Consider the following 21,608-nt stretch of genomic DNA (forward strand, 5'->3'; position numbering starts at 1 on the left):
GCCTTGGACATGGCTCCCCGCTCCAGCCTCCCCTCCAGATACCCCCCCTCCTAGCCTCTGCGCTCACCTGTCTCCCCTCCATGGGCCACGTGGGGTATAAGGCAGGTGCCCTCAATTCCCACGCCATGCCCTCATCTCCCTTCCTCACACTTGCTGGTAAAAACAGTCCCTCTTCTGGGGAAGTCTTCCTCCCGTAACCTCACTCGCCCCTACTCCGCACCCGCCCCACTCCAGGTGGCCGACAGAAAACGTGCAGCGGGCAGACCCCCGGCTTCAACTCTGCGACGGCTCCCCTCATCGGGCCCTGCATCCTCTCCAGCGCCCTCCGTTTCCGGGGCTTCATCCGAGTGCTCTCCCCTCCCCCGGGGGCCCAGTTCACACCTGGTCCTCTCTCCTCAATCCCTAACGCTCCCTCATCCTCACCCTCAGCTGACGCGAATCAGACGAGAATGTGAGTGGAATCCACCAGAATCTCCCTCCCCGCCCCCTGCTCCCTCCCCGCCCCCTGCGTGCCTATCAAATCGTTCCCCTGGCGCCCGAGATGGGCCCTTAGTCCTCCCCCAGGACATCCGTCCAGCCAAGCTGCTCCCTTTTCTCCTACGTTAGCAACTCTTCCCTCTCTTCCGGAAAACTCCCACCGGCAGCCACACTGCACTGTAATTTCTCTCATCTTAACAAAACAAGCCCCTCCTGACTTCACATTCCCCACTGGCAACTGCCCCAAGGCTCTGCTCTCCTTGAGAAAAACACTCTTCCAAAAGCTATCTGTATTGATTTCTAGGTTAATGCAACGTAATTTCTAACGGTAAATGCTGGAAACAAGCCACACCCCCAAGAATGAAGAAAGCAGGGTCGATAAAATCGATGGAATAATATTTAGACAATAAAACATATCAAGTTTTCATGAAAAACGCCCCTGCTATGATAAAACAAACCCGGAACAATAAACATCAACTACGTGCACGTCATGCTCTTCGTTTCGTTAAAAAACAATGGAGAGAAGAGAAAGGGAACACTGGAAAGAGCCGCAGGCCCCGTGTCACCGGCGGCCCGGCCCCGCGCCCCACAGACCTGCTCCTCGGACCTGACGTTCAGCTCGTCCCGGGACACCAGCTCCAGCACGTCCTCCGACGGCAGGGCCAGGAACTCCTCCGACACGGACACCTCCACGAAGTGCTGGTGGATGAAGCTGTTGGCCGCGTCGTACAGCACGGCGCACATCATCGTCTCGGCGAACTGCCGCACGCCCAGGCAGTTTTTGGGGTGAAGCCTTTTGCATAAGGAAGGAACGCAAAGAAAACCTCAGAGTAAGAAAAAAGGTCATCTTCAAATCGTGGTCAGGCTGGCTCTGGGTGAAGCCACAGAACAACAACAACCCCCCCCGCAAACACACACAAACTTTGTCCTCAACTTTGGAGAAACTCCCAGTGTAAATGAGGTGCGTCTTTCGGACCTCACTTGCAAGGGTATTATTTAAATGAAGACAGACGACCCTCAGAGGCTCCGCCTCCTGGGCTGGTGTCCTGTGCGGCTGGGTGGGGCAGCTCTCGGGAGGGAAGACAAGCAGAACACGCACTGAAAGCCTGTCTGCTGTCCCTCGGCTGCTGACGTTCTCGGTTGAGCGTCCACCTCCGGTCACCAGGAAGGTGCCGAAGCTGTAGAACGAGCGCTTACTCCCGGAGGAGAACGACTTCTCTAACACTGGGACCCTTACACTGCGCTCTGTTCCCACACAGGAGGAGGCTCTCCGGGTGGCTGAAGCACCCAAAACAACATCCAGGCAGCCATCACTTATTTCTTTCCCTCAGTGCGTCGAGCACGTCGCCAGCCTTTTACACACACTCTCCGGGATCTCTGGAACAACACTGTCAAGTAGCAACTGCTCTCATTTTCGGACGGAAAAGTGAGGCTCGGAGCAGCTAAGAAGGCTGTATGGTTAGGGCATGACAAAACTGCACTGGTCTAAACATCCTTTTCCAAGCACCTTAGAGGTGACACGACTTTGTAACAGAGCCTGGATCCAGTGTTGACAGTGATGACCTCCAACGCCCCTAGGTGGAGCTATTGTCCCCTGTGCGAGTGGCCAACTTAATCCTTGCTCCATCATTCTTCAAACTCCAGGGAACACAGAGTGGACCAGCCCAGTCTGTGTCCCAAGAAGCTCACAAATGAGTAGGTGAGGCCCTGTCCGCCCCACACTCCCAGGTGCATCCCTCCAGCTGCACCCGACGGCATCCCAGGGCACGGTCAGGCCAGGTTGTGGGACTATTCTACTTGCAGAATCTGGAACAGGACCACCTACCTCACGATGAAACCACTCAGCATGCACCCAGCAGAAGCCCGCCCCCGCCCACATGCCAGGCGTCATTACCACGGCTACTAAGACTGGCTGCACGCACAGAGGTGCCCAGTGATGCCCACGAGCTGCATTCGGGCAGGATGTGGACAGCAGGCAGGGCTCACAGAGCTGCTAAGTGAACTGGACTGGTGCAGTGAGACGGGGAGAGGTTGGCGGCTCTAAGAGGGGATGAGGCTCAGGAGGGCAGATCTGAGGCGAGAGGAACGCCGGTCTTCCGGTGAGGGACCTGGCGGTCGGACCACTGGGGTGGAGACCAGGCCCGGGAGAGCACAGACGCTGGTGCGCCCGCTGTGCTGGTTTCTCCCTGCCTGTGCGCAGCGCAGCACTGACCCTCGTGTCCGTGTCCGGGTCTCTAGTGGTGAAAAGGCAGCCTTTCCCTCAGGACTAAGAGCTGTGCTTGCCTCTTGAAGGGGAGGAAGGTCCTTCTTATCTGCTCAGTCGTCAAACGGTCATTGTCAAGAGCTGGATGTAGGTAGGGATAAACCCGTGGTCCTGACCCTAAAAGAGCACGCCATGGCTGCTCCCAGGGAGCTCGGGGGGACAGAGAATTCCAGGAGGTAAAATTTGGGTGGGCTCTTAAAGAGCTGAAGGGAAAACAAAGATCAAGAAATACGAGGAGGGCGAAGGATCTAAACAAAGAAGAGATGTCCGCGGGGCATTGAGGGAGCACCGACTAAATCAGCTCGGTGAGAACAGCCAGCTAAACCAGCGGCTGGTCAGCCTGGACGGAGGACCGGAGGACCGGAGGACCGGAGGAAGAGGGACGGGCGGGGCAGGCCAAGGGAGAACTTGGGCAGGGCTTCGTAAGGCACATTCCTTAGAGGTCCCACCCCAACGACCGAGCGCTGCCTGACTCTGATTTCAGGAAAGGTCATTTCTGAAACAGAGAACGAGCTGACAGTGACCAGAGGGGAGAGGGGAGGGAATTTCAGGGGGAAAGGGGAAGGGTTTGCAGGAACAAGTATAAAGGACACATGGACAAAAACAAGGGAGGGGTGGAAACGGGAGGGAGGTGGGGAGGGCTGGGGGGCTGGGCTGGGATGGGAGTAAAAGGCAGAAAACTGTACTTGAACAACAATTTAAAAAAAGAAAAGAAAAAAAAAAAGGTCATTTCTGCAGAGTACCTTCCCAGCTCCCACCCTCCATGAAACTCTGCGTGCTCTCAGGGCTCAGCGAGCTGGCGGGGACCCCAGAGATGAACTGGTCAGGTCCCCCCCTCGTCACAGGCCGGGCCCCGCAGCTCCTCACCGTTCGCGGAGGAACGTGCAGCAGGCGTCTTTGATGCTCTGCAGCTGCAGGAAGCTCGCCCCCATCAGCAGCGACTGCACGTTCTGCTGATCGATGGCAAGGTGGCCGTTGTAGGCGAAGTTGATCAGAGCCTCCAGGGCACTGGATGGAAGAGGGAAGACGACGCTCTTTAGAGGTGGGTGCTGGCCACGGAGGCTGGGGCCCTAGGTGAGCTGACATTCCTCCCTGGGAGTGCACGGGCCCCACTCCAGACCATGTGTTTCAAACCCCCATGCCCTTTCAGACCCGTCTGAATGGAACAGCCACTTCACCGTGGCCAGACCCGCTCCACTTCTTGTCTTTACTGCCCAAATTATCTCTTAGGAGAAAATTCTAAAAAGAAAAAGCAATTACCCACACTACCACTACTGAGCAGGTCCATGGCGGTCATTTTTCTAGGTGCATTTTCAGCCCCTATTTGCCTGCAGGCATAAACTGTACAACTATGTATACGATACCGATGAGGCCCTTTACCCCACTGCTACACTGCCTTCACGTTTACTGGTTTTAGTGGTGGCTACATGTAAATATGCTGAAATACTGTATTTATTTCCTTTATCGCTAGGCATAACAGCTATTACCTTCTTGCTGCCATGATAAACACTGGTTTTGGATGACTATTTCTTTGGGATAAATTTCCAGAATAGGCTTCCCAATGTGTTTTCTCCCTCCCACGGCGCTGAGAACGAAGTCTAAGTTCCGCCCGCAGGGCGGTGCGCGGCTGGCTCCTCTCCGTCCTCTGTCCTGACCACTGCCACTCTGTCCGCCCTCACTCTGGACTCGAGTCCAGCGTGCCGAACACGCTCTCACCTCAGGGCCTTTGCACTGGCTGCTCCCTCTGTTTGGGGGGCTCTTCCCCCAGACGGCTCACTCCCTCACTCCAATGAAGGTCTTGCCCCAAAAGTCCCCTCATCACAGAGGCCTCCCCGATCACCCTGACATGGCACAGACCGCCACCATCACTCGCTAGCCTTTACTCTGCTTTCCTTTTCGGACACCACTTTCCCTGCCCAGACATAGGGGCATGGGTGTATCTGTTTACTGCCAGGCCCCCACTGCTAACAGAGGTGCTACACCTCGGGGCCAGCCTCGGCACCCATCACGGGGGCTGGGTCAGCCTCCGTCAAAGGAGGCACCTGCAGTGTGCACGGGGACTAGCACGGCCCCCTCAGACGCAGGCCTCGGAGAGGACAGTGTGCACTGCCCTTGAGGCCCTTCCGTGTCTGTCCTTACAGCTTCCTGGCCCGAGACTTGGGCCTCCAGCGGGTTCTGCACCTCCCCTCCGCGTACTGGGGCGTCACCTTCCCAGCTCCTTTCCCGGGGGTTTCACCCCTGTGAGATTAGGCAACAGATGAGGTCACTGGCCGGTGTTTTAGAGTCACTGGTTCGTCTATTGCCTCTCCACTGACGAGAATGTCACTGCCCTGCGTCACCTTGTGTCATGTTTGCTGTTGCATTCCCAGACCCCAGAACACTGTTAGGCACAGAGCAGGTATGCAGGGAACTCCTGATACAGACTAGATTATAAACATAGAGCCTAATTCATAGATTTGCAGCAAAATCTTTTTTTTTTTTTTAATGATTTGACTTATTTTTAGACACAGGGGAAGGGAGGAAGAAAGAGAGGGAGAAAAACATCAATGTGTGGTTGCCTCTCACTTGACCTGGCCCACAACCCAGGCGTGTGCCCTGACTGGGAATCGAACCAGCGACCCTTTGTCTGGCACTCAGTCCACTGAGCAACACCATCCAGGGCTACAGCAAAATCTTTTAAGTGATTGACATAAACATGTCTTTTTCCTCTTAAGACCCAAAAACGCATACTATGGAATGTTTCTATGAAGTCGTTAGATAGAAATCAGGAAGGTATTTTCACAAAGAGTGTCTAGGACTAAGTGACTCTAGATATAAGAACAACTTCAAACAGGCACCTAAATGATGCGATTTCAGGGGTTATGGTACTGCCTCCTGCCCTGAAAATTACTCTAGGAAGGAACCCCTCAACCTTGGCATTTTCAACATGTAGGCCAACGCTGTTCTTTGTTATGGAGGGCTGTCTTGGATGAAAGACAGTTGGCTGGGATAGTCTTTGAGCCTGACCTCCTTGGGCTTCAGTATTCTTTTTTTTTTTTTTAAGATTTTATTTTTAGAGAGAAGGGAAGAGAAGGAGAAAGAGAGGGAGGGAAACACCAATGTTTGGTTGCCTCTCATGTGCCATGGGGGCCTGGCCTGCAACCCAGGCACGTGCCCTGACTGGGAATTGAACCAGCAACCCCTTGGTTTGCAGGCCCACACTCAATTCACTGAGCTACACCAGCCAGGGCAAGGGCTCCAGTATTCTTATTCATCAAATAAGCATGGTTTTTGCTCCCTTCTAGACCCGTGTGGCCCCATACAACAGCCATTAGCTATTTAAAATAACATTTAAGGGAACTGAACTGAAATACAATTTAGAATTCAGTTCCTCAGCCCCACCGGTCACATCTCAAGCGTTCACGGTGACATGCGGACTAGTGGCCGCCATTCTGGGGAGCAGGAGGAGAACACTTCCGTCACTACACAGCATTCCAATGGACGCATTAGACTCTGCTCTGGACTGACGAGAAGACGCTTATTTGAAAACAGACTTTTCCCTGGCCAAGTGCTCAGTTGGTTGAAGCGTCTTCCCGTGCACCAAAAAGCTGGTGGTGTGATTCCTGGTCAGGGCACATACCTAGGTTGTGGGTTTGATCCCTGGTCAGGGGGCAGATGGGGAACAACCGATTGATGTTTCTCTCTCTAAAATCAGTAAACATATCCCCGGACGAGGATTAAAAGAAAAAAAAAGTGAAAAGATTTTGCCAGCTGAAACGGCCAGCACGGAAAACTGCAGAGATTGATATGCCATCACCCTTGTACCTGTCTTAGCTAAGAATCACATCCTGAACTCAGTTCTGACTAAATGCGCACATAACCAAACTCTCCTCATTTCATTTCAACCCTGACTCGGGCCGCCAGCCGAGGCTCCGCTGGTTCATCCATCACGTGTGTGGGGCTGTGCTACAGACGCCGCGTCCTGCCGCGGGACCCGAGGGGCAGCAGACGCGAGGCAGAGCGCGGGCCTGGAAGCAGCCAGTAAGCCTAACGGAGGAGTCTGTACCTGGGGTCCATTCCTTGCATTACGATCTCATCCTGCTTGCACTCCATCATGTCATTTGTAAACATCGCGTGGAAGTACGGGATGGAGGCTGCTAAGACGATCCGGTGAGCACTGAACTTGTGGTCGCCGATCTGTGGGCAAAGTAAAAGACAAAGATACTGAGAAATGCAAACACGAAGATCCACCCTGCCCCTCCCACAGTGGGACCCACCCGCCCTGGAGTGGCACCAAAGACATCCCACTGCGTGACAGCTGAGGTTTCTCATGAGGTCCCTCGAGTCTGTTTGATTCCATGTACTCAGCTACAGTAGAAGGCAAACAACACATTTTCAAGTGGTTAAAAAACGTAAGCCTGAATGTTGTGAGTGGCAGTTTTTACTTACATGGCGGTCTCCACTGCACCCCTCCCGACTCCCCTGCCAGCTCCAGGACCTGATTTCTCTAACACTGAACCCCGACCCCAGTTCTACTAGAAAGCAGATGAAACAGACAAACTGGCCGGGAACCTTGAGGCCCCTGATAGTTGGTTCCTCAAGAAGAGTAAATACACAGTGACTGAAAAAGATGAGGAGAGACGAGACCAAACTTGAAGAAGGGCACACGTGGGGATCAAGGACAGGGCTGGCATAGTGGGCACAGAAATTGGGGGGCCCCTGGGTGCCAACCGGGCTGTGGCAGACCCCAAGGAGCCCAGAGTTCCTCTTAGGAAGATGCCGGCAGCAGCAGCAGCAGCTGGCTGGGGGTGGTGCCGGGGCCTGGCTGTGCTCTGCAAGGCCCACAGGGCGCAGGCCCACGACCCTCTCAGGGTCGGAGACAAACTCTCCAACCCGCGCCACACCCTCACCGACGCGTCCTTAGCCTTAGGAGGTCTACAAAGTCCTTTCCAACTGTCAAAAGGATATTCCCTTTATAAGCTTTGCCACTGATAGTTCCAAGATGCATAATAAACATTTTCACTTAAGAACTGTCTATTCTTCAGAAAAAGCATAACTGTCTTTTTTTTACCCCTCTTTCACCAAATACCACCGTCTCACTGCCTGATGATCGTCTCAAAATCACACACACAATCTTCCAAACAGACCCAGTCTTCCGACGGACCCTCCCCAGACTCAGATTACACGAGCACCTGGAACCACCCGCCATCCGCGTGCCCCCCGACTACTGATGCTGGGGTCATTAAACTACTGGGTGCTTGGGGGGTTCTTCACAATGAATAAAATCACAGTAACACATACGAGTGTTTCTTAAAGTTGTTCCATGAGGCTTATTATAATGAAAACCAGCGGTTTCTGGTTCCGTTTCCTGATCCCAGGGCAACCTCTTCTGGTATTTACTTCTACCTATCTAAAACCTTTCTAAGCGATGTGCCTATAGTATCACTTCTCAAGTTTTCACTTCTAGTTGTTACTTGTGATAGTGGGTCTCCACACAGCCCCCAGTGACCCAGCGGCCTCCTGGTGTTCACACCCTTGTGCAGTCCCCTCCCACAAAGTCTCAGGGTGGGTCTGTGCGACTGATGGAGCGTAGCACTGGTGACGGTATGTCACATTCAAGGCCAGGTCTTGGAAGGCACCGTGCATTCCTCTGATGGTCTCTCCTGTATCACCTGCTCCCGGGAAAGCCAGGCACCAGCACCCTCCTGCGGCGAGGCCCACGAGAAAGGGGACTGAGGCCTCCTCCTGCAGCCACCTGGGTGAGGGGGACGGAGCTCCGCACCGGCAGGCCATCAGATGACCTTAGCCCAAAGCCTGGATGCTGGACCACAACCAGCTGCGACCTCTACACTGCTTCCGAATTCCTGACCCACAGAAACTGAGGTAAGAATACATACTTGTTATTTTAAGTCACTAAGTTTTGGGGGTAATTTGTTACGAAGCAAAAGATAAAATAACTATTACATCACCTACTTAACTCTTATAATGGAGGGTCAGAATTTTTTCCTCTTCCACTTTATCTTTCAATATAATTATGTCAAATTTTGGTTAAATTAATATTAAGAGTTACATTCTTAGGTTTACGTAAATATTATTTGTAGCCAAGCCATGATGTTATGCTATGGTAACATTTCATTTCTTGTGTAATATTTATTTTCCCTGGAGATGATAAAACAGTTTACAACTCCCTGTACTTTTTTAACATTTTAAAAAGTATACTTTAGTAAAGTGCACATTTTAAACTTATTCTCCACAACTAGGTAAGCTTGTGGAGAAGCTGACCAAGACACATAAATTATGAGATCTAAGTGTCCATCTAAATTTTCTATACAGTTCTCTTGTTTACAGACTATTTATTAAAGTTGTTCAGTGCACACTTTCTCGTTCGTCGTTCTGGGAGTCCTTCATGGTAAGGACTGTTCTTCTGTCTGATGACAGCCGGCAGCCAGCGCCAGTGATTCCCGCGGACCTCCGCGTTGGATACATGCGGTTTCTTCTTGAGACACGGGTTTCCTTCTGTATTTCCGCGGTCACGTGTTCACTATTTCTGCAGCGTCTGGTGGCGCCGGCGACCCACTTCCCTTAAACTGCCCTGACACTGAAGAAGACTCTGAGGCGGCAGCCCGGCTCTCTCAGACCTTCGGACACGCGGGGTTTCGGGCGGTCTCCTCGGTCAGGGAGCCTCCCTCGGGGAGCGTGTGGCTCGACCGCCCGAACGGCCTGCTGGCAGACGCCGTCTTGCTGCCCACTGGGACCCCCGACAAGGGGCAGCTTCCTGCAACTCCCTCTAAAGTGTTTAATCAGGCACCCTCTTTGTTCTCGAGAAGCCCCACTGGAACTCTGTCCTTCTGGGGGTTCCTTCGCCTCCCCTACACTGGAACCCATTTCTTGGACCCCATTTGTCCTCCTCCTCGGTTATCCCGGTGGGTCTCCTGGCAGAGGGTCCTAAGAAGGAGTGTACTATAAGGTGTTTTTACTCACACCATTTCTGGACCCGAATGTGTGGGGTTTTTTCTTCCCCCTCACACACACTAATTCTCAACCTCCAGACACCAACTGGCATCCTACGATTTAATTCAAACCCGACGCTGACTGCCCAGTGTTAGCGGAGACCCCGCAGGGTAAGGGCTCTGTCCCGCAGGAATGCCCCTGCTCCAGACGCCAACTGCAAGTCTGGGCCATTCATACTTCCGACCGATCGGCTGTAAAGTTGGTGGTGGGGTTGCCCACAACCCACTCCTCAGGTTTAATCATTTGCTGGAATGGCTCACAGAACTCAGGGAAAACAGTTTACTCGTTGTTACCGGTTTCTTGTAAAGGAGACAAAAGAACAGCCAGATGAAGAGGCAGACAGGGCAGGGTCTGGAAGGGCCCGACAGACAGGGCAGGGTCTGGAAGGTCCCGAGCGCAGGAGCCTCTGTCCCTGGGGAACTGGGGTGCGCTGCTTCCTTGCGTGTCCACCAACCTGGAAGCCCTGTGAACCGCACTGTTTAGAAGGTTTGTGGAGGTTCCATTACTTAGGCATGACTGATTAAGTCAATGGTCACTAGTACTTAGCTCAATCTCCTGCCTCTCCCTTACCCTCAAGAGGCAGAGGGGTTGCTGGGCTGAAAGTTTCAACCCTCTAATCCCTCCGTTGGTTTCCCTGGCAACCAGCCCCCACCCACCCTGAAGCTGTGCAGCTGCCCACAGTTAGCTCATTAGCATAAACTCAGCTCTGGTGGACTGTTCCCCTCACCCCTGTCACTCAGAACGAAGACCAAACATTAACAAAAGATGCCCTGATTATCCCTGCCACTCAGGAAGTTACAAGAGTTTTAGGAGCTCTGGACTAGTAACGAGAGACAAAGACCAAATATTTATTTCTTACATCACAGTATCAAAGGACACGTGCACAGTATGTCTGAAAATGTCTACTACCCTTCAGCTCCGGTGATAGTTTAGCTGTCTATAAAATTCTAAGTTGGGAATAAATATTTTTTATTTTGAGGATATTGTTCCATTGTCTTCTTGTTGTGCCCCTTTGAATTCTAAATGTGTGACTGTTCTTTCTAGAAGCTTTTAGGACTTTCTCTTTATTCTTGGAGTTCTGAAATCTGACACGGGCTGTATCTTGGTATTGGTTTCCTTCCACTGAGTATACTTAATCATTATTTAGTTCTGGGAATGTCTTTTCATATCATTTCTTTGATAATTTCTTCCTCTCTATTGTCTGTTTCTTTTTGTCTGTTCCTAAATTTTCATTGGTCAGGTGCTAGACCTCTTGAGATGATCCTCTAATTTTTTTTTGTTTTTTAATCAGTTCTTCCCTATTTTTCTTTCTCATTGGGTCCGTGAATGTTCTATGTTCCAAGAATGTTCTTCCAATTTACTTTCCACTTTTCTGTGTTGTAACTTTTTATACTGGCTATCACATTTTTAATTTTTTAAAAATATTTGATCATTGTTCCTATCTTTTTTTTAAGATTTTATTTATTTATTTTTAGAGAGGGAAGGGAGGGAGATAGAGAGAGAGAGAAACATCAATGTGTGGTTGCTGGGGATCATGGCCTGCAATCCAGGCATGTACCCTGACTGGGAATCGAACCTGCGACACCTTGGTTCGCAGCCTGTGCTCAATCCACTGAGCTATGCCAGCCAGGGCACATTTTTAATTTTTAAGAGGTCTTTCTTATTTTCTGAAGGTTCCCTTCTTTAAAAAAAAAAAAAAGAAGAAGAAGCCCTGGCTGGCATAGCTCAGTGGATTGAGCGCGGGCTGCGAACCAAAGTGTTGCAGGTTCAATTCCCAGTCAGGGCTCATGCCTGGGTTGGAGGCCATGGCCCCCAGCAACCGCACATTGATGTTTCTCTCTCTCCCTCCCTTCACTCTCTAAAAATAAATAAAATTTTAAAAAGCCTGTCCTAATTTCTTAAAAACAACAACAACAACAACAAAACATTTACTTAAAAAAAAAAAGGCAAGCTTGTTCAGCTCTGACAGGTGTGGCTCGGTTGGGCATTCCGGTTGGGGCACATGCCTGGGTTACGGGGTCAGTTCCCCTAAGTTTCTCTTGCATCAGTGTTTCTCTCCCACTCTTTCCCCCTCCCTTCCCCTCTCTAAAAATAAATCTTAAAAAAATTTTTTTTTCTCCTCCTCCTTGCTTTTACTGTTTCCTCAGTTCTTATCTCCTTTTGTTTTGGTCTCTGTCTTTCATGTTAGAGGCTTTCTTGAAATGTCTTGTGGTCACACTTGACGTGCTCATGTGAAATGAAATGTGCTCACACTTCTAGGCTGTCTGAAAGCTCTCTGTGCGGGGCTTGGCTTGTCAACGGGTGCACTTCACGTCAGGGTGACCAGGCAAGAATCTGCCGCTTTCAGAGGAGCCCTAGAAGTAGTTGTTATCTTTAGAATGTTCTTTCTGGGGCTAATTTTATCAAAAGGATCTTCCAGTCTCTGGCAAGGGAGGGACTGCATGGAGATATTCTGGAAACGGAGTAGGAGAGGGAGATGGTCCTACCTTCCACTATTTAGAACTTGTGTCTTCAAGGTTTATTCTCAGTTTGGCTCCACATCCCACCCCTTCTTCTAATGCTTTGTGTGCCTCTGGTTCGGTAAAACTGAGACTAAAACTCCTGCCTCCTGAGAGAGTGGGGGAGGGACTGTAGGCTTCTGAGTGCTTTTCACACAGACTTTCAACTAATCTTCCTGTTTTCGGTACTTGGTCTTCAGTTCTGGAGCTGTTCCAGGGTTCCGCATTACAAATTCTCTTTCTTCTTAGTTTCCGCCCCGGCAGGCGCTTTCAGTTCCTCCAGTTCCTCCGCCCGCCGCACCACCACACGTGGCTTTCGACAGGCAACTGACGGCTCATTTGCTGGTATCTGTTCTCCCCTTACTATCACTGTAATGGCATTACAAGAAGAAATGGATGCTAAAATGTGTTCAATTTGCTGTGTTCAACAGCTGTGCATTTTATTTTTCATCCAGAAAGTAAGAAAAAAAAATACAAAAGAACAAGCTGTATGTGCACAAACTGGGTGACCTGGTTTCCAAAAAAAGCTCAGCTATAAAGAAGACAGACCTAACTTGGGATATGCCAGCCAGATTACATCTGAATCCTGCATTCGGTTCAGGGCAACGACAAATCTGTCTTTATCCAGAAGAGGGAGAGACCAAGGTAAGGAAGGGAAAGCTATTCATCTTGTGAGGAGCAGGTCAGAGTAATTAATTTGAGAAAGATAATTCAGGGGGCATATGACAGTTGTCTCAAATCCTAGAAGGCCTATCACGTGGATGAGGGCAGGTCGAGAAGTTACAGGAAAGCTGATTTTTAAAAAAGATTGTATTTATTTTTAGAGAGAGGTGAGGGAGTTTGAGAAAGAGAGGGAGAGAAACATCAATGTGCCAGAGATACATTGACCGGTTGCCTCTTGCCTGTCCCCAACCGGCAACCCGGCCTGCAACCCAGGCATGCGCCCTGAGCAGGCATCACACCAGCGACCCTTCCATTTGCAGGCTGATGCTCGGTTCACTGAGCCACACCAGCCAGGGCACAGATTTTATTTTTAAAACTGGGAGTGCTTACAGGAGTCATTTACTGGTTCTAAAACTTTTAAGGGATCCTCCATTGTATCATCCTGGGGTCCTATACTTTTGTGAAAAGCTTAAAAAACCCCAGATACTCTCATTTGTAATCTCAGTTTTTAAAATGTCACTTAAAAAAATGAGATAATTTATTGAGTTCCTTTTGCTAAGTACCCATTATACATATTTTCTCATTTTAGTCCTCTGCATTAAATAGCTACTCTGACTTCTGTTCTGTAGATGAGTAAACCAAGATTTACAAGTTAGGCAACTTGTCCCAAAGTGAAACAGCGACCCTGGCTGGGTAGCTCAGTTGGTTAGAGTGTCATCCTGACACGCCAAAGGAGCAGGTCTATCCCTGATCAAGGCACATACAAGCAGCAGCCAATGAAGGCATAAATAAGTGCAACAACAAACTGATGTCTGTCACTCTCTCTCTCTAAATATGTATATACACATATGAGGCCTGTCCAGAAAAACTCCAGCCATTGTTAACATAATGAGAACAGTTTGCACGACATCGATGCAACCTGGCAGCCAGGGAGAGTGGACTGGAATGCACATGCGTGAACAGTGACAACTTCACTGTACTAGTCAGTGGGGGTGGTAGGCTCTGTTGATTGGGCATGTGTACTGTGAGGCTGTCGTATTCAAAATGAGTGAGCAAGTAAAGCAATGAATCTGCATCAAATTTTGCATTAAGCTGGAACACCCATCCACGGAAACTATTTGGATGATTCAAAAAGCCACAGCTATGGGCAACTGGTGATTGGCAGCTTCATCATGACAATGCACCTGCTCATGCATCATATCTCATGCAGAATAATTTTGGCGAAACATCAAATCATGTGACTCAGCACCCCCTTCCCCCAACCCAGATTCAGCACCCTGGGACTTCTGGCTTTTCCCTAATCTAAAATCACCTTTGAAAGGGAAGTGATTTCAGACCATCGATGAAATTCAGAAAAACACGATGGGGGCAGCTGATGGCAACACAGAACTGTGTGAGGTCCTCACTGTGTGAGGTACCTATGTTGAAGGGGACCGAGGGGTCACTGTCCTATGTACAATGTTTCTTGTATCCTGTATCATTTTCAATAAATTTCTCTACTTTTCATAATGCATGGCTGGATACTTTCTGGACAGAGCGTACAATTTTTAAAAAATTAAATACTATTATGTGGGGGGAGGGAGAAGAAATTATGTTTAAGTTGCTTACTGCGGGAGTGTGAGAGGGACCCAGTAAATAACACCCCTCCTCCCAGCTCAAGTTCTCAGCCAACAGAAAATTTTCAAATTAAAGATAAGAATCTTACATACATGATCAAATTATAGAGAATAAACACACAAATACATGAGAGAATAGAAGTGAAACTGGGGGTAAAAAGTAAAACAGCTTTGTCTGGAAAAAAATAGCTAAGACAGTAATTGAAGGGGAGGAAGATAAGATCCTAAAAATCAAGGGCACCTTAAATACACATGTGTTGCAACTTCATTATCCTGTACTTATTTATTTATTTAAAAAAGATTTTATTTACTTATTTTTAGAGAGGGGAAGAGAGGGAGAAAGAGAGAGAGAAATATCAACATGTGGTTTCCTCTTACGTGGCCCCACTTGGGACCTGGCCCCCAACCCAGGCCTGTGCCCTGCCTGACTGGGAATCGAACCAGCAACCCTTTGGGTTGCAGCCCGCACTCAATCCACTGAGCTATGGCCAGCCAGGGCTATCCTGCACTTTTAAAGATCGTGAACACAGCAGTCCTTTGACGACTGTCAAAAATCAAAGCGGCCCCATAATTCAAGCACGGATACGAAAAGGAAAGTAATGCGATGAAGCTGGAAGAGGAGACGGGGCACTGAAGAATTCTACGTTTTCCTTTAAGAGCGCCAGGAAACCAGAGGACAGCACCGAAGAAGGATCTTGGAGCTCATCGGGCCACTCTGCAGGTAGAGCAGGAACGGCAAGTGCCAGTCACTTGGATCAGGGATGACAGGGAAGGGCCAGGTTGCGAGTGGAAGATCAAGTCAGGCTTTGGACTGCAGGGGTGACACAGAGCACCTGGGAGACATCCAGACAGAGACTCTGAGTGAGAAGCGGACGAGCAAGTCTGGAACACGGAGACGAGTCATCAGTGTGGAGACAAGGAAGGGGTCGGTCACTACGGGGCAGCTCAGAGTACAAAGAAGGTGTAATGCAGGTTCGAGGAAGTCCAACATTTAAAGATCACCCAGCAGAGGATGCATCTGCAAAGGAGACAGAGAAGGAGAGAACAGAAAGGAGGAGAGGAAACGAGAGGCAGGCGACAGGCGCCTGGAGGTGGAGAAGGGGGCAGTGCTGCTGATACGTGCCACTGGGCAGGCAGGGGGGCGGGGGGGTGCGTGAACACTGGAGAGTCAGGAGGCCCGCACTGGCTGTGTTCTTCAGATGGGCCTTCCCAACTTACAAAGCGAGATCATTCCCATTCATCCGACTTCTCAAGAGTTTTGAAGGTCAAACATAAAGGTGTACAAGAATGGCTGAAAGGAACGTCCTTTGACCAAAGCACCAGGGTCACTCTAAATTCCTGGTTTCGGTGGGGACAAAAGTGCTGTCCTGTGCAGCTCAAGGTGACGCTGCCGCCACGTGTGGGTCTTGTTCGGAGGGGAGGGTCTGTGCTGGCCCGTCCCCACCTGGCCACCAATGGGACCACACTCAAGGGCACATCCGTACGCCTGGCAGAGACGCCCCGTAATGGGGATTAGAGGAATATAAATGATGGTGCAGATGGGATCTGGAACAGACTGGAATACTTGGCTTTTTCTGAGAGAGCCCTCAGAGTGGCCTGGTTGGCCTCATTAAATTAAGTGATATATAATACATGTGAACACGCCTAGCACAGCATCAGGCATTTGGCAGAGATTTAACAGAGTTTTTTTGCACCCAGCTGAGAGCGGCAGCCGTAAAAGATGTCGATATAAGTAACTGAAATCCTCACAAGTTCAGTCTGATTAACAGAACCCTGGTCCAGAGATGAAAACTCAGAGTTTCAGGGCCGGTTATAATACAGATACAAGCAAGGTGCCCAATTTTACCACGCTTCAGGTTCCCAGGTTGGAATACAGGATTTTACTTATGGGGGCAGGGCAAGGACTATATAATAAACTAACTAAATAAATAAATGAGATTCTCAAGAGAAGTGTTACAAATACTGGTAAATGTCACTGTAGCAAATCACTCTATTAGACAATATTAGAAAGCACAGCACAGCATGACAGGCCAAACGCACGCCAGTCTCTTCCCCTGCGCCCACCCCAGGGGAGACACAGCACGAGCGACAGGGCACGTACGAACTGGGCCAGCTTCCAGGCCAGCCGTTCCCCCTTACCTGACCCAGGCAAACCTCTTGCCCTTCACCCCGAGTCTCAGTTTCTTCATCTGTAAATAAGGGGCTTGACCTGGATGTGCTTACTCAGCAGGTAGTAGTTGTGTTAGTCATGGCAGCCTAACACAAATTCAGCAGAGCTTTCCCTTTCGGTCATTGTAACACCTGCACACATTCGAAAAGCAGCGGTACCCACACGTAAAGGTACCCTTTACCTGGCCGACAGGCTGGTGCGCACGTGGACCTGAGGGCCCCTCGAGTAACCGTGCAGAGCCCCCGTGGCACGCAAATCCCCGCACCAGAGGCTCTCTCGTGAGGGCAGTCTAAGACTGTGGCTAAGCAAAAGGAGCCAGGCACCCTGAGCGCCGTGTCATCTGAGTTCTGGCTTGTTTTTACGCACACACACACACACACACACACACACACACACGCACACCCATTCTTCCTTGGAAAGACTGGGAAACGTTCCATTCCTAGCCCTGCCCTGGTGGTATCTGTGGATCACCAGGGACAGTGCAGCATGACACCACAAATTCTGGTCCCTCTCGCAGGCAGGTGGGGCTCAAGATTTAACCAGCTGCTCATTCAAGCAGGAAAAGCAGCAGGGCAAATCTGAGCTGGGGGTAATCCGAGACAGGCATTCCCAAGGCAAGCACGAGATGCCCAGAATAGATTTCTTTTTGATGGAAAACATTTTGATACTATTGCTCCTACCTTCAAGCTCACAATGAACATAAATAAAACAGTGAGTGAACAGTTAAGTGCCCAGCCTGTGCAGAAGGATTACCCTTGGGATCAGCGCGGTTTAAGACTAAGCTTTTAGGCAGTCACAAGAGATGCTGAAAGTGCATAATAAGTAGTAATCCATAATTTTACTGAGCACAACTTGGAATCATAAAGGCTATGAAGCTGGTGTGTAAAAATGAGCCTATAATGAAGATGTATTAGGGATGAGTTAATCTCTAAAATTCCTTTAGGCTAGAAAGTCAATAATTATAATTTTTTAAAGAGCGTTTCATGGGTAGTAAGAACAGGTACTGTGGAACTAAATTACCTGGGCTCAGACCCAGCTTCTGCCAGTCACTAGCTGTGACCCTGGGCTAGTTACTTACCCTCTGTGTGCCTCAATTTACACCTTCGCAAAATTAGGTAAAATAGTACCTCCCTCATGCGGTTATTCTGAGGATGCAATTAGCTAACATGTTTAAGGCATTTGAAACAGTGCACCGCACATATTAAGTGTTAGACAATTGCTTGTTAAATAAAATGTGCTCAAACTTAGAACTTACAATGGCAAAGTGGAGTAGCAGGACACTGACCAAGAACCCACAAAGACAAAAACATTTCCCATCTGCCCCTTGATAGAAAGATTTGCTGATATCTGCTCTAGAGTCACAGGGAACAAGTGTTGTAAAGAGTGGCATGAACGCATTTTCTAGAACGGAGAAGATGCTGATCCCTTATTTAAGAGCCCCCACCCCACCGCACCCCAGCCCAACCCATACCTGGTTTTCTGCTGGTGTTCACAGACTCCCTCTGCGGAACCAGTCTGAACAGCCAGCCCTTGTGGGACTCAACGCTGAGATAAACAGTGTTTTTACAAAGTGCTCGCTCCTTTTGAAGAGAAAGTGAGCTACACCGGCAACAGGGCATTCACGGCGGGGCCTTTAATGGCCTGTATGGGCCTGCCACCACCAATGTGCCTTTTTTTTTTTTTTTTAATTTCACTTTCTTAATCACAGTTACACACCTATTCTCTTTCTCCACCCCCCGTGGAGTTTAAATGCCATGATCAGCCTCGGCAAATGACGCGGCCTTGTCCGTCAGAAATGTAGGGGGCGGGCTGCATGGAGACGCACCGAAGCGCCCACCTTCCTGCCCCAGGGACCCACCGACCCTCTGCACCGGACTCGGCAACCTGCACGCACAAGGCCAGATCGGCCCGGCTCTCCACCCCCAACCGGAATCCTCCTCGGATGTCAGATGGGCGAGGCTGTTCTGTGTCTGAGACGTGCAGCCTCGGGCTCGGGGGTGGTGATGTCCTGTGTTTACCTGCTCCAGTGGACTTCAAACTCCTTGAGGGCAGCAGGATCTTGGTATTACCCTCAAATACCCTTTAAATAGCTCAGTAGATATTCATTGAAATAAAAATATCAACTCTATCCTTAATAGCGGCCCAGAAAAGCAACAATTTCCTATGAAATAAATTAACATCAGAGAAAAAAGTGGCAGTTTCACTAAAGATTGTAGTCAAAATGAACTACAGGTTCTCTTGGTTAAATTTAGAAAAGAAAACAAATAAATTTAGAAAAGAATATCAGAAACTGAGCAGGAGGCATTTTGATTTTCTACTTCCTTCTTTCAAATTTTTCTTACATATATAAATAGGTACAGTAATCTTCAAACACACATAACAGTTGAGGGCTAGTACAACAATAATGTATTATTATTTACTAATTAGTAACCATATATAGCTATATAACATAGATATTAACTATATATTAATATTATAATATATTAACTATCAATGATCTATAATGTTATAATGATGCTATAAAATAAGCTATTTTAGGTTACCTGTATTCTGCTGTGTATAATGTGTACCCACATTTTTGGCCCAAACTTTTAGGGAAAAATATTTTGTTTTAATTTTTAAATTTAATGGTATGTTTATTCATTTATATTTAGAAACAGGACTGATCATCATATCCCAGGGTATTATTTTGCATATGGATATCGTTATTGCTTCCTAGAGTTACCTTTTTAACACACAAGCATAAATAAAAGAATTAAAAACATTTATATAGCTATGGAATTATTACTACCCATGTATAATGCGCATCCTTATTTTCCCCTCAAAAATGTAGGCAAAAAAGTGCGCATTATACATGGCAAAATATGGTACTTGAAGGTAACAGAAAAACACTTGTGGCTTCCACACATGCCACTAGAAACCTCCCAAAAACATATGACCGGCTGCAGACTTGGTCTCATGGCAGTTCTGTCCAGGGTTCCCGACCTTCCGGGCACTTCTCACTTCGCTGCAACCACAGGACCCGACACGTGACCTACGCACTCCCAGTCAGACCCTTCTGCGGGGCGTTTCACCAGAAGGATTTGAAAGGGGGTGGATCCTCCAGGGCAGCAGAGAGCTCTCAGATGCACCACCCCTCCACGCATGATAGACCGGTCTGCAGGGGAGGAGGGTGCAGAGCAAGGAAAGAGAGTCGTGGCAGGGCTCCAGGCGCCCAGGCCCACCACCGACCCTGTCTTTTCCCCAGTTTGACTCCATGAACCGGTGAGTGACTGGTCTCACTGAGGCAGGGCTGCCATTTCAGCCAGAGGCCTGAGCACTGCCCTTCAGACAAACCCCTGGGGGGATCCGGAAAAGGGGAATCCTCCTTCTTGGCCTTAATCAACGGGTTAAAACGAAGGGTGGCTTCTTTCAGCTCTGATGGGCCCTTGTGGTGCCTGGAGGCCCCCATTCTGCTCACCAGTCAGAGATGTTACAGGACCGCATTGATAGCTTTGGTGACAGCACCCATTACCGGTGTCAAAGGCATTTGGCAAGAATGGTGTTTTATCGACTGGGAACGCTGAGATACACAGAGATGGTCAACAGATATCCCCTGCATGGACGATTCACATGTTGAATTCCACAGTTTACTTTCTTGGAAAAGTTACTATTTTGGATAGAGATAACCACGCCCATCATCTGAATCCCCATAATTCTGAGGTATGGGACCTGCCCGAGGTCAGAAAAACAGGAACAAGGGCCTCTCAGCTCCTCCTCTGTGCGTGTGGACAGCAGAGATGCTGCACCTTCCTTTTCTGTCACCACAATGACACCCTGATGATGTTAATACCAATGCTAAACAGTCTCTTGCAGAAAAGAGAAGAGGAGGAGACAATCAGTTCACTTTATGAGGCTAGTATTGGCCTAATAGCAAAACTAGACAAAGATAGCACAAAGAAAAAGGCAGAGCAATACTCCTCATGAATATAGATGCAGAAATCTTTAACAAAGTACCAGCAAATAAAATTCAGCAACATATAAAAAGGGCTATATATGGTAACCACGTATAGTTTATTCTGGAGATCCAAGGCAGACTCAATGTTTAAAAAAATCAATCAATATAATCTACCACATTAACAAGCTAAATAAAGAAAAGCCACACGATTTTTTCAATTGATGTAGAAATAGCATTGGACAAAATTCAACAGTGATCCATCATAAACACTCTCAAAACACCAGGAACAGTCCTGACTGGTATGGCTCAGTGAGCTGCATGTCATTCTGCAAACCAAAGGGTTGCGGGTTCGACTCCTGGTCAGGCTACATGCCTGGGTTGTGGGCCAGGTTCCTGGCTGGGGGCGCACAAGAGGCAATGGATCGAGGTTTCTCTCCTATATCAATGCGTCTCTCCCTCTCTTTCTCTCTCCCTGCCCCTCTAAGAACAAATAGACAAAATATTTTAAAAATTAAAAAAGCATAAACAAATGGGACTACATCAAACTACAAAGCTTCTGCACGGTTAAAGAAAACACCAACAAAATGGAAAGGGAACGAACAGCATGGGGAAACATGTTTGTCAGTGACACCTTGGACAAGGGTTTGATCTCCAAAATATACATCAAGAACTCAGCCCTGGCCGGTGTGGCTCAGTGGACTGAGTGTTGGCTTGCGAACTGAAGGGTTGCCTGTTCGATTCCCAGTCAGGGCACGTGCCTATGGGTTGCGGGCCGGGTCCCCAGTTGGGAGTGTGCAAGAGGGAACCAATCGATGCTTATCTCTTGCACACTGATGTTTCTCTCCCTTTCTTTCTCCTTCCTTTCATCCTTCTTTAAAAAAAGTAAATAAATAAAGTATAGAGAGGGTTACTCTCTAACCTTATCCGAAATAGCTGAAATAAAAAGCTCAAGAAAAACATGGCAAGGCTTAGGGCGGTTAGTGGAGGGCTGGAC

At 48.8% G+C, this 21,608-nt stretch overlaps 1 protein-coding gene and 1 pseudogene across 3 annotated transcripts in view; both read right to left on the bottom strand.

The window, feature by feature from the left end:
• KLHL18 (kelch like family member 18) overlaps positions 1 to 21,608 on the bottom strand; it is a 48,153-nt gene that overhangs the window by 14,004 nt on the left and 12,541 nt on the right. For all 3 annotated transcript variants that reach the window (XM_045856843.1, XM_045856842.1, XM_045856844.1), the window contains exons 2-4: positions 6,786 to 6,916; positions 3,608 to 3,748; positions 1,072 to 1,270 (exon numbers count right to left, since the gene is read on the bottom strand). In XM_045856843.1, coding sequence (XP_045712799.1) covers positions 1,072 to 1,270; positions 3,608 to 3,748; positions 6,786 to 6,916 — 471 coding nt within the window. The remainder of the gene's footprint in view (positions 1 to 1,071; positions 1,271 to 3,607; positions 3,749 to 6,785; positions 6,917 to 21,608) is intronic.
• On the bottom strand, positions 9,124 to 9,782 carry LOC123830691 (annotated as a pseudogene).

The sequence above is a fragment of the Phyllostomus hastatus genome, unplaced genomic scaffold (genome assembly GCF_019186645.2).
Source record: "Phyllostomus hastatus isolate PE091 unplaced genomic scaffold, TTU_PhHast_1.1 phas_scaffold_129, whole genome shotgun sequence".
NCBI lineage: Eukaryota > Metazoa > Chordata > Mammalia > Chiroptera > Phyllostomidae > Phyllostomus > Phyllostomus hastatus.